Source organism: Sinocyclocheilus anshuiensis, unplaced genomic scaffold (genome assembly GCF_001515605.1).
Source record: "Sinocyclocheilus anshuiensis isolate Anshui unplaced genomic scaffold, SAMN03320099.WGS_v1.1 scaffold733, whole genome shotgun sequence".
Lineage (NCBI taxonomy): Eukaryota > Metazoa > Chordata > Actinopteri > Cypriniformes > Cyprinidae > Sinocyclocheilus > Sinocyclocheilus anshuiensis.
Window position 1 is genome coordinate 1287738 of NW_015539923.1, and position 13817 is coordinate 1301554.

At 34.9% G+C, this 13817-nt stretch overlaps 2 protein-coding genes and 1 pseudogene across 2 annotated transcripts in view; 2 read left to right on the forward strand and 1 right to left on the reverse strand.

The window, feature by feature from the left end:
• Positions 1-3466, forward strand: part of LOC107686579 (RNA-binding protein NOB1-like) — a 4967-nt pseudogene extending 1501 nt beyond the window's left edge.
• Positions 3467-4235: 769 nt separating this feature from the next.
• Positions 4236-12395, reverse strand: LOC107686577 (conserved oligomeric Golgi complex subunit 8-like). The gene is made up of 5 exons (XM_016483644.1): positions 12017-12395; positions 7553-7760; positions 5748-6566; positions 4763-4931; positions 4236-4657 (listed from the first exon to the last, which is right to left on the reverse strand). The coding sequence occupies exons 1-5, from the start codon at positions 12343-12345 to the stop codon at positions 4254-4256; spliced, it is 1929 nt and encodes a 642-aa protein (XP_016339130.1). The 5' UTR covers positions 12346-12395; the 3' UTR covers positions 4236-4253.
• The window catches only part of LOC107686578 (60S ribosome subunit biogenesis protein NIP7 homolog), a 7689-nt gene continuing 6267 nt past the window's right edge, over positions 12396-13817 (forward strand). The window contains exons 1-3 of the mRNA XM_016483645.1: positions 12396-12564; positions 13009-13095; positions 13270-13408. Coding sequence (XP_016339131.1) covers positions 12509-12564; positions 13009-13095; positions 13270-13408 — 282 coding nt within the window. The 5' untranslated portion in view covers positions 12396-12508. The remainder of the gene's footprint in view (positions 12565-13008; positions 13096-13269; positions 13409-13817) is intronic.

A 13817-nucleotide genomic window follows, 5' to 3' on the forward strand; every position in this document is an offset into this window, starting at 1 on the left:
GCGCGCGTGTGTGTGTGTGTGTGTGTGTGTGTGTGTGTGTGTGTGTGTGTGTGTTTTATTTTGTTTTAGGAAATTGGAAAGAACATTTATACCCTGAAGGATGTTGTTGATGAAATTCGGGATAAACCAACAAAAAGGAGTTTGGCTTTTTTGCCATACAAGCTCAATTTCAAAGAACCCTTTCCAGAGCACGTAAGATTTGGTAATAATAACCTATACTATACTAATGCGTCTTATGTTGAATGTCTTTGTTTGAATGCTGAAAGTGTGTTATGGGTGATGATTTATGCAAAAATTTTCATTTACTTTGAATCACAGTTACAGAATTTGCTAAAAAGACAGGAGACTATCCCAGTCTTTCAGCCACAGACATCAAGGTCTTGGCTCTGACTTATCAACTGGAAACTGAGAATGTGGGAGGAACTGAGCATCTGAAGAAGAACCTGAGAAAAAGGTACTGCTGATTGATTAATTCAGATCTTAATTCACATTCATTCACATCTGTTTTTCAACATTGTTATTTATGTTTGCATTTCAGGTCCAAATATGCAGTACACCGAGACATCCAGAGACTCCTGTTGGCATTGCAGGTTTCCATTTTGCATCAAAAGTAAGAAATTACATGCAAATGCAAGTATTGTATTTGAGTAATATTATTGTAAATGAATATCCATGGCTTTTTCAAGTTTGATGCAGGTGTTTTTATAGAAAAAAAGCAAATATACATAGATGGCATTAATAAGGGCACCTATTAATTTCTGCTTCTTTTCTCCAAAAGTCATCAAATAATCCAAATACCGTTGTCCAAAGCCCACCTACAACAAACGAGCCACAAGACCCCAATAGTTCACAATTCAACAGCTTTCAGTTTTGGAGGAGTCCTCTGCCCAGCATTGAGAATGACCTTCTGGAACTGCTGGTGAGGAGTCCGACAACATCCAAACCGCTGCCACAGTCACTTTAGACCAAAAAAATCATACTTTTCTTCTTTCTTTCCTTCTGTCTAGGCTGCAGATGCCATCACAGTCACAGACAAACTAGAGTCTGTTGACCTGTCCGCTGACAGTCAGCTGGCTGAATCTGAAGAACATGATGGTTCAAATGAAGACCAACATGAGGAAGAAGAAGAAAGCAGTGATGAGGAGGAGGATGGTGATGATGGTGGAGGTTGGATTACTCCCAGCAACATAAAGCAAGTCCAGATGGATGCTGGTAACTGGGGACCGACAGCAGATGTCAAAGTGGGCTGCGTGACCACTGACTTTGCCATGCAGGTACTTGTGGTCATTAATTATACACATTGGAAACAATCTATTAAAACATGTTTTCCACAGATTTTATGTGGAATCTGTGTCTCAATCGTGAACCTTGTTTACATTAGCAGAGAAAAGCTAAGAAAGATGTTTGATTACGAAAACGAGCAATTATTGTTCATTAAAACAATGTGCACGGAATTAAGGAATAGTTCTCCCAAAAATGAGAATTCACTGAAAATGTATTCACCCTCAGGCCATCCAAGATGTAGATGAATTTGTTGCTTTATCAGAACAGATTTGGAGAAATTTTGCATTACATTGCTTACTCACCAATGGATCCTCTGCAGTGAAAGGGTGCCGTCAGAATGAGAGTCCAAACAGCTGATAAAAACATCACAATAATCCACACCACTCCAGTCCATCAATTAATGTCTTGTGAAGCAAAATGCTGTGAGTTTGTGAGAAACAAATCTATCATTAAGATGTTTTTAACTTCAAATCATTGCTTCCATCTAGAATACGAGTCCTCTATACATAATATTGTTTCCTCCAGTGAAAAAGTTAATCTTCAATCTGAATCAGAAGAGATATATGCACCGCTCAAGCAGAGTTTACAAGCAAAAACAGTTCAAAACAAATATGTGACAGGACAACAGGAGATGGACTTTTTCACTGAAGGAAGTGTTATGGATTATGAACTCAAAAAACGCCTTGATGGATTTGTTTCTTACAAACACACAGCTTTTCACTTCACATGATGTTAACTGATGTACTGGAGGCATATGGACTACTTGTGGATTATTGTGATGTTTTTATCAGCTGTTTGGACTCTCATTCTGACGGCACCCATTCACTGCAGAGGATCCATTTGTGAGCAAGTAGCATAAAGCAAAATGATTCCTTTAATCATGCACATTAAGCAAATATGGTCAGTTATGTCCATTATTTTGTAACAAACACCTAATGTCTTATTGTTTTCCTGACAGAATGTTCCGATTCAGATCAGACTGCATGTGCTGTCTGGTAATGGCATGCTTATTAAAAACACCAGGAGTTACATTCTGCGCTGTCATGCCTGCTTCAAGTGAGTGATGGATTCACCGCGCAAAATAATACGTTTTGGAGCAGGAATAATTACACATTTATAAGTGATGTGTGTTATATGGACACTGTTGTTTCCATATTTTTAGGACAACAACAAACATGAACAAATCTTTCTGTCCAAATTGTGGGAACGACACCTTGAAGAAGGTTGCAGTCAGCATGAATGAGGACGGCACCATGCAAATGCATTTTTCCAGGAATCCCAAAGTGCTGAATCTAAAGGGGAAGAGAGTGAGTAATGCTTTGGATGCTGTGACGGTATATTTAAAAGTTATTTATGAGCTAAATGCATTAGAAATTTGGCTCCATTTATGTATTTGGAAGGCATTGCATGAGTAGTGTCATATAAATCAACGCTAGTGATCATGTACTTATGGTTTGTCTCTTCTCTCATCCTCTGCAGTACTCTTTACCTTTGCCACAAGGAGGAAAACACGCCAACAACCCACACCTGGTGGACGATCAGCATTTCCCCCAGCAGAGATAGTCTAAAAAGGCTCGTCAGAAGACTAATGTGTTTGACCCAGATTACCTGGCCGGCAGCTCTCCGTTCTCTGAGCATGATATCTACAGCAGGTCAGCCAGCTTACAACTGCGGGATGCCCAGACCGGAGGAGGAAGACGGCGAACAAATCCTAACGCAGCACGCAAAAAATCTGTTAAGAAGTGATTGTGTTCTCACACTACCTGCAGAATCTGGACTGGAAGCCTGAAACATTGAATTCTTGATGGAATTCAAATGTTTATGGTGATTTATTTGAATGATCCACTTGACCTTAAGTTTAACTCTATATTACAAAATATTTTCCATATTCTACCCTTGTGCCAGTTGAAATTGTGATATGGAAATCTTATTTTTGTTTGTGATATAGATAAAAAGACACAATTTGCAAGGACTATCTGCGATTCCATGCAGACTGCTAAAGGTTTTATGGGGGGAAAAATAGAACACCTTTGACTCAATATAAAGAATATCAAAATATCAGAAACAAGCAGCCTAATATTTTTATCCAGTTTTTTAATAAACCTTTCCCCCCCTAAAAACATCCTGGAAAATATGAGCAAACAAAAAACATACAACAGAAGTCAAATGCAATATAGTCCAATTACAAGAACATACAGATGCCACAAAGGTTACACTTAAGTTAAACTTAAAAGGATAGTTTCACCCAAAAATAAAAATGATCCTCAAACAGAATTATGATTTTGTCTTCATTCTGAACAGTTTATCATGTCATCATCTTGTAAAATGTTTTGCTTAAAAGTGCAGCTTTCTTTTTTAATAAAATCAACAGAAGTGGCATTTATTATCTAATGCAATGACATTCAGACAGTTTACGTGTGACTTGAGTGTCCAAATACCTTTTGGGACCAAGTCAAATGCAATACATAGTCCAATTACGAGAACATACAGATGCCACAAAGGTTACACTTAAGTTAAACTTAAAAGGATAGTTTCACCCAAAAATAAAAATGATCCTCAAACAGAATTATGATTTTGTCTTCATTCTGAACAGTTTATCATGTCATCATCTTGTAAAATGTTTTGCTTAAAAGTGCAGCTTTCTTTTTTAATAAAATCAACAGAAGTGGCATTTATTATCTAATGCAATGACATTCAGACAGTTTACGTGTGACTTGAGTGTCCAAATACCTTTTGGGACCTCTGTAAGTCATAGAAAACGTGATTCAATGAACATTTTTTTTCACAATTTAAATATATTATACCATATTTAATGACATCATATATTAAATTATTACCTTCACCAAATAAAGCTGCAAATAAAAATGCAAACCAAGGCCTGGTAAAAGTATGCCCAGATGGTTATTTGCTATCAAAACAAAGCTTAATTTTTTAGGACCCCTAACAACACATTGCATGTAGTGTTTTTTTTATTTTGACAACATCTCAACATTAATATCAGTTGTGGACAAATCATCTGGTCCGGTCAAGTCCTGTACATCAAAGGTCATTTCAGGCTCCAGGATCGGGTTGTTTTGCTTGGTTCTGACTGATTCAGAAGAAATGTTCTCTTTTTGAGAAAGACGAGGATCAGGTGCTGACACAGGCTCTTGTTGTTCAGATAATACAGGTTTTTCTTCTTGAGGTGTTACGGGTTTGAGTGAAGGCGAAGGATCTGATTCAGCTGTGGTCAGGCTGCTCAGATCAGAGCAGAGCTCCAGGACAGAGGTCACGGGCTCCTTCTGGGGCAGAACAAACTCCAGCGGCTCCAGAACCGCGTTCACATTGATGCAGCCAAGACTGCCATACTTATAAACCTGGGTTGGCGGAACACCTACAATACAAACACAAGATAAGCTTTTAAGTCAACATCAAATGGTGTTTGCACCTGTTTTATTTCTGGAATGTGAAAAAAAAATGTTATCCTGAGGATATTTACCCAGTATGAGAGCAAGCTGGGCTGGAGGAAAGAGAACTTGTAAACATCGGTTCAAGAAAGGCACCATGTCTTCAGCAAATGCACTGCAGAACTGAACAAATAACTCTCGTTCACGGCTACTGAAGGCAGATTCCTCAGCTCGATGGAAAACCAGGATCAGCTTGGTCACCTATTGTTACATCAGAATGTGTCAAAACAGGAGAATAATTGTTCAAGGAAACAAAGTAAATATGTCTACATCTTTTCAATGTCAATTTGAATTCAGTTAATCTTTTTTGTTTTAAAGAAATTATTAAAAATCACACCAAGTATGGTAACTATAAAAAGTTAAAAAACCTTTCTAATTCTGTGAGAACATGGAAGTCCACATCACAACTATAATGATAACGACAAAGAGGAACGATACTGGAATACAATATTGGAACAATAAGTTAATCACTTTCAGAGTGTTTTTTTTCCAAGAGATAGAAAACGTTGACAGCCAATCAGAATCCATCCTGCTTTACAGAACTTGAGCATTTAAAGTGACCGATTACAAAACTACAGAGCATGCTTATAATAAACATAACGACGGTAATATAGTTATTGTTAAAGTTACTTTTATAGTTAGCGTTCTTTGTGTGAATAGGCCTTTATTTATCAAGGATGCATTAAATGGATCAAAAGTAACAGTAAAAGAATCCTGAAGAAAATGTTTCATGGTTTCCAAAAAAATTTAAATAACCAAATCTGTTTATTAGAATGATTTCTGAATGATCATGTGACACTGAAGACTGAAGTAATGATGGTGAAAATTCATCTTTGGATCACATTAATAAATTGAATTTTAAAAAATATACAAACAGAAAACAGCTATTTTTTTCTGTTTTCACTGCATTTTTGATCAAATAAATGCAGCCTTGATGACCATAACAATCTTCTAAAAAAAACAAAAAAACTTGCCTGTAGTATATATTTCTAACATATTATTAATGTAATTAATTACCTTAATAAGGGCTTCCTCAACACATCTGCTAACTTCCTGTGCCAGTCCAATTGGGCAGCACAGTCGTAAGTCATTGAAGGCTGTCAGGACGTTATTGAGGAAGCAGGCTAGAGGTGGGAAATCCAGCAGGGCCATGGGGGGCTGCAGTGTGCCCGGCTGGGTGCTCGGGACCGCCGGAGGAATGGTGCTTCCAAGTATCGACGGCAGAGAAATTAGTGTGTACAAGTTCATTTCCTCTTGGAACTTGTCCACTGCTTCCTGAATAGCCTTCCGGAACGTCTCCATGGCAACCTGCTGAAATATGGGAGCGAGTTGGCCACGGAAATCCGCCCCGACCCGGCTAAAGGAAAGCCCGAAGTACATGCACTGGCCGAGCAGAGAGTCCAAACGGCTTCCCACCCCACGCTGGAGGTCCCGATCGAGGGTCTCCAAGAACTGCGCCGCCTGCTGCACCACCCAGCCGTGAAAGATGGCGCTCTCGTTCAACGCCTGACCGCCGGGCGGCAGCAACGGATCCTCGTCGGAGAATATGGCGCGATACTGGGTGATGATGTCGAAGAGATGCACACGGCAGGTTTCGATGGTTTTGGTAATGTGGAAGTACGGGTCTTCATCCGGGATGGCGGCGAGAATGGATCGCAGCCAACTTCCACGGGCTTGCAGGAACTTGACGCGCAGCTCGGCTTCGGTGAAAACATCCATTCTGCGCAAGTATCCGATCACGCGCAGGCAAACCGGCAGCTGTGTATTACTACGCAGTTGTTGAAGTAGTTGGTTCAGCATGAGCTGAGCAGACAGTCGAACCTCGTGCACAATTCCCTAAAAGAACACAAACAGCAATGTAATTTAGTAGAAATATTTGCCATTTTTCAGTCATTTTTATTGTCCATTTTATAGTCTTATCACTTATAAAAGAGTACAACAAATGCACTATATTTTCTGGAATTTTAGTTGTTACATTATCATAAGAAACACGCTTCGATTTATGTTCCAAAGCGATGGAAAATAAGTACAACATTTAATTAATGACTACATTTATTTTAAAATTAATTGAATTAATTGTGTTTGTTTTATCTAGCCATTTATTCCTTTATTTATTTTCCTACTGTTACATTTATTTATGTATTAAAAAAAAAATTCAGGTTTGGTCCTATCCATTTGTATAGTGCATTTCTCACAAACTGATAGTTTCAGAGTCACTTCTGACTAAATCTGTTTAGGTTTGGCATTTATAATCAATTTTGTTTATAATGTAACTATAATGTCTGTTTGTTTTATACTTTTCAATCCTGTTCTGAATAGAGGTTAAAGAGATATTTCACCCAAAAATGTACATTTTGTAATTATTTATTTACCCTCAAGTTGTTCCAAACCTGTATGCATTTCTTTCTTCTGTTGAACATAAAAAAGATATTTTAAGAATGTTGTCAAAGTCAATGAATGCTTTTTTGTATACTTTGGAAGTCAAAGGCTACCATCAATTGTTTGGTTACCAACATTCTTCAAAATATCTTATTTTGGGTTAAAAAAAAAAAGAAAAACTCTTACAGGTTTGAAACAAATGAGGGTATAATTTATGACAATTTTTATTTTTGGGTGAACTATCTCTTTAAATTTAAAGCATTTGTTGTGAAGGAAACTAAAATGCATGTTTACAGTGTTTATAATTTTTGTAAACATTTTAGATACCAGCCTTTTACATTATTTAGCACATAATTCAAATGTGACACCAATACGACTTAACTACAATAAAGAAAAACAATTAAGAATCTTGGATTACTGGTGCAGAAGAGTATGAGATGTACCTGAATGACAGGAAGTGATGCATGTTTTTTCTCCAGTCTCTTCACATAAGCGGCGAGCTCCAGCGCCTCCTCGTAGTATCCGTTACGCACACACGTGTCCATCAGCTGAGGGATCTCCAGAATCTCCAAGATCTCAGTGTGTCGATTCAGTGTCAGGCTGTTCATACGCCTGCTGACGCTGATCTCCTCAGCCTCCTTTAGAAAACCTCTGCAAAGAAATGACAAAACAGAAACCAGTTACTTCAAGTATACTTCAACATATTTTATAAAGTATTGCACTGTAATGTGTTTGCTTGGCTGCTGATGCAATGCATTTTTTCTCATGGGACTAATATAAAATTCAGTCATAATAACTTTCATTAATAAGTCATTAATGAACATTATATATAACGCTTAACATGAATGTACAATAACATTTTTGTTTTTTAAAATAAATTAATACTTTTATTCAGCAAGGATGCATTAAATTGATCAAATGTGACATTTATATTGTTATAATGTTACTAAAGATTTCTACTTCAAATAAATGCTGTTCTTGTTTTGAACTTTCTATTTAAGAAAGAATCCTGAAAAAACAATGTATTACACATTTCAGTTTTCACAAAATTATTGAGCAGCACAACTGTTTTCAACATTGATAATAATATGAAATGTTTCCTGAGCAGCAAATCAGCATATTAGAATGATTTCTGAAGGATCAAATTTCAGCTTTGAATAAAATTACATTTTAAAATATATTGCAACAGAAAATGGTTACCTTAAATGGTAATAATATTGTAATTATAATAAAATGGTAATGTTACTGTAATTTTGATCAAATAAATGCGGTTTTGTTTAGCACTGGAGAAATCCTACCAACCCCAAACACTTGAAAAGCAGTGTACATTCATATGAAAACAGATCAAATATGGATATATTTTCTGACTATATGAAAGTATATTATGATTTTTTTTACTTTAACAACTTCCCTTAAAAAAATTAACCATAGCCTATGGTTTTACTATTAAAATTAATTAATACATTTACTATATAAAAAGTAAATAAAAACAAAAAATGGTTACTATAGTTAAACCATGGTAACCATGCACAAATTAACCATGGATTTACTACACTAACCATAGTTTTACCATGGTATTTGTACAACTGTGGTTATACAAATGGTAATCAAAATGCCAAACAAAACAAAAAAACGGTTAATTTTGGTTTTGTTGGGGTAATTTTGTTGCGGTTTGTGCTACTTGCACGTTTCTTTATTTGTTTTTGTTGTGAGGATTAGCAGCAAGTTTTGTATTTGGTTGTGTTGGGAGTATTTGCAGCACATGTGCTGTTAAACGGATGAAAATGTTTTCTTAATTTGCTGGTGCTTTTTCTATTTGCATGTGTACTTTTAAAGGGGTCATATGACGCTATTTTAAAGATCATTATTTTGTGTATTTGGTGTAACAGAATACGGTTCACTCTCCTGTGATGTGACCCTGTTCCCCTCACACACACACACACACACACACCCTGCTGACGCTGATCTCCTCAGCCTCCTTTAGAAAACCTCTGCAAAGAAATGACAAAACAGAAACCAGTTACTTCAAGTATACTTCAACATATTTTATAAAGTATTGCACTGTAATGTGTTTGCTTGGCTGCTGATGCAATGCATTTTTTCTCATGGGACTAATATAAAATTCAGTCATAATAACTTTCATTAATAAGTCATTAATGAACATTATATATAACGCTTAACATGAATGTACAATAACATTTTTGTTTTTTAAAATAAATTAATACTTTTATTCAGCAAGGATGCATTAAATTGATCAAATGTGACATTTATATTGTTATAATGTTACTAAAGATTTCTACTTCAAATAAATGCTGTTCTTGTTTTGAACTTTCTATTTAAGAAAGAATCCTGAAAAAACAATGTATTACACATTTCAGTTTTCACAAAATTATTGAGCAGCACAACTGTTTTCAACATTGATAATAATATGAAATGTTTCCTGAGCAGCAAATCAGCATATTAGAATGATTTCTGAAGGATCAAATTTCAGCTTTGAATAAAATTACATTTTAAAATATATTGCAACAGAAAATGGTTACCTTAAATGGTAATAATATTGTAATTATAATAAAATGGTAATGTTACTGTAATTTTGATCAAATAAATGCGGTTTTGTTTAGCACTGGAGAAATCCTACCAACCCCAAACACTTGAAAAGCAGTGTACATTCATATGAAAACAGATCAAATATGGATATATTTTCTGACTATATGAAAGTATATTATGATTTTTTTTACTTTAACAACTTCCCTTAAAAAAATTAACCATAGCCTATGGTTTTACTATTAAAATTAATTAATACATTTACTATATAAAAAGTAAATAAAAACAAAAAATGGTTACTATAGTTAAACCATGGTAACCATGCACAAATTAACCATGGATTTACTACACTAACCATAGTTTTACCATGGTATTTGTACAACTGTGGTTATACAAATGGTAATCAAAATGCCAAACAAAACAAAAAAACGGTTAATTTTGGTTTTGTTGGGGTAATTTTGTTGCGGTTTGTGCTACTTGCACGTTTCTTTATTTGTTTTTGTTGTGAGGATTAGCAGCAAGTTTTGTATTTGGTTGTGTTGGGAGTATTTGCAGCACATGTGCTGTTAAACGGATGAAAATGTTTTCTTAATTTGCTGGTGCTTTTTCTATTTGCATGTGTACTTTTAAAGGGGTCATATGACGCTATTTTAAAGATCATTATTTTGTGTATTTGGTGTAACAGAATATGTTGACATGCTTTAATGTTCAAAAAGTCGGAATTGACCCTTTTTTTTTTTAATAGCCTTTGTGCACAGCCAGCCTTGTACTCTTCTAGGTTCAAAAAACTGTCGTCCATAAAATGCGTTGCACAAATTCGAACAAATAAATAAATAAATAAATCTTAACCAATGATTCCTAATTGCATCTACTTCCGGAAGGCCAAATAAAGCGCTTTTGCTTTCGCACTGAAACACACAGCGTCTCCCTGACATGGCTGCATCAACACTACTGCTGATCCTGAAACCACGCCCCCTTTCTTTGCGTGCACATTTGGGCAGCATTATGCAAATATTCCCACATAGTGAGGTAGACATGTGGGGGCGTGTTAGAACGAGCCGTTTTAGGTAGGTGTGGCTGACTCTTAACTTTTATAAAGAATATCTCTTTGGATTTGAGACTTTAGTCTTTGCAACTTTACAGATCTTCTTTATGCACCAAGAGCTTGTAACACTCCAAAGAGAAAGGAAAACTTTAAATCATATCATATGACCCCTTTAAGTTATAATAGCTACTAATGTTGTCCATTCACGCAACCAAAAAATAAATTAAAATGAATTAGCGCTGTCAAACGATTAATCGCATCCAAAATAAGTTTTTGTTTATGTAATATATGTGTGTGTACAGTGCATATTTATTATGCATGTATAAAGACACACACATACAGTATATATTTTTAAAATATTTACATGGATATATTTATATTAATATAAGGATTTGAGACTTTAGTCTTTGCAACTTTACAGATCTTCTTTATGCACCAAGAGCTTGTAACACTCCAAAGAGAAAGGAAAACTTTAAATCATATCATATGACCCCTTTAAGTTATAATAGCTACTAATGTTGTCCATTCACGCAACCAAAAAATAAATTAAAATGAATTAGCGCTGTCAAACGATTAATCGCATCCAAAATAAGTTTTTGTTTATGTAATATATGTGTGTGTACAGTGCATATTTATTATGCATGTATAAAGACACACACATACAGTATATATTTTTAAAATATTTACATGTATATATTTATATTCATATAATTTATATTACATATAAAAATTTTAATATATAAACATAAACTTGTTATAAATATATACATGCATGTGTGTCTATTTATATATGCATAATAAATATACACAGTACACACCGATATATTATGTAAACAAAAACGTTTATTTTGGATGCGATTAATCGCGATTAATTGTTTGACAGCACTAAAATGAATAAAATAAAGTTAAATCAAACATAAATACACCAAATCAATAAACACATTACCTGTAAAATATTGAATTGTAATCTGTCAATCATCTATCTTTATTTCCTCCATTATTTTCTGTAATAAGTACTAGTTCTATTTTTTCCTAACAAGAAAATTATATTTAAATACTAGTCACTATTAGAATAAGTACTAGCATCTAATAAATAAGAACTAGTATCTAATCTAATGAATAAGTAGTACGTAATGAAAAGGTAATAGCACCTAAAAATAATAAGTACTAGTAGCATGAAAACAGATACTAGTACGGCTTATAGATTAAATGTCAAAACGGCTTGCGATAAATAAACACATAACCTGTGGAACTAATCTGTCAATCATCTATCTCACTTCGTCCATTATTTTCTGCACAGTGCGAGTGAAGCACAGACCTGCATCTCTCAGTGAAGCTGGGGAGCTTGTGCAGTAGTTTGGAGAGGCAGTTCTCCACCGTGCTGAAGTCAGTGTAGATGTGCTGCGTGCAGTCCGCGGTCCTGATGAACGTCTTGTAGTTGGTGAAGGCCAGTTCTCGGGTCTGCTGCAGGATCTGCGCCCGCTCCTCCGCCAGACGCTCCGGCTCCCGGTTCAACTCGTCCACACCGCACGAGCTCAGCTGCGACAAATACGCCGCGAAGTCCGGCTTCTCTCTCCAGTTCTCAGGAAAGCTGTCTTTGAAGAGCGAGGCCAGGATACTCTCATCTTCCACGTCTACGGCAGCCATGTTCGAAGCGTTGTTGATTCAAAACCCTACAAAAAAACTTTATTTAAACGGCACGACGTCACTTGTGTGCGACGGACTGAACTCAACACACGTGGCTGGCGCACTGCGAGAGCTGCAGTGTTTTTCGAGCTTCTTTAGCAAGAATATAATTATTATTTTCATCATGCGTCCGTTGACAGACGAAGAGACAAAAACCATGTTTGAGAAACTCTCTAAATAGTAAGTGACATCAATTAGAGCAGGAATGTATTAACAAAAGTTTAGCTTGATTGCGTCGTCATGTCATGTGTAAAAAAACCATAAGCTAAACTATTCTACACACTTCAGATGTATTGTTTATTTTGTATTATAAATGTATTTTTATATTATTATTGTATATTGTATAATATTAGGAAATATCTTTGTAAGGCTTTTGTTTATTATATGTATTGTGTTGTATGATATATATATATATATATGATGTGTTATTTTTATTGTTATTTGTATTATATTTGCCAATGTTTACATGGGTTTTGTAATATTATTTACAGCTCTTATTTATATAATTATTTATAAGTATTGTGTATGTGAGCTGCATAATGTAGCCCTGGATTATTTTAAATTAGACTTAAAGTATGTTTTAATACCAGTTGCATTAAGTACTCCCAATTTTTGTGTTTCTAGCATTGGGGAGAATATCAAACTTCTTATTGATCGGCCAGATGGGACTTATTGTTTCAGACTTCATAATGATCGAGTATATTATATGAGGTAAGGTTTGTCTGCTGTTTTTGTTTTTTAATATTCCTATTAATTCTGGCATTAAATATGGTCTCCTGTGGAAGTTTCCTATTAATTTGTTGCCAGTTTAATGTAGTGCTAATGTAAATATGAATTTGCTATAAATTGAATAGTAATCTAATTGTGTGATCTTTTCCATTTTAGTGAAAAAATTCTGAAGTTGGCTACAAATATCTCCAGAGATAAACTGGTGTCGGTTGGCACGTGTTTCGGAAAGTTCACAAAAACACAGAAGTTCCGTCTGCACATCACAGCTCTCGATTTCCTTGCACCATATGCTAAGGTACATATTAATTCTGATTTTGTATTTTCCAATATTAACGCTGTTATTTCCTTGTTTATTAGTGTGAAACTACTTTGAAACTATCTGTATTGTATAAAGCACAATATAAATAAATGTGACTTGATTATGTCTGTATTTATTTATAGATATTTTGGCTGTTTTTGTCTTTGTTTAATGTGTGATTAAAAAATATCAAACTAAACTAAAAGTTTTGTTTTGTAAAAAAACATATACAGTATATAATATATATATATATACACACACACACATACATGCATACATTATATATATATATAAGTGCTGTCAAACGATTAATCGCATCCAAAAATACATGCATATATATATAAGTGCTGTCAAACGATTAATCGCATCCAAAATAAGTTTTTGTTTACATAATTTACATAATATA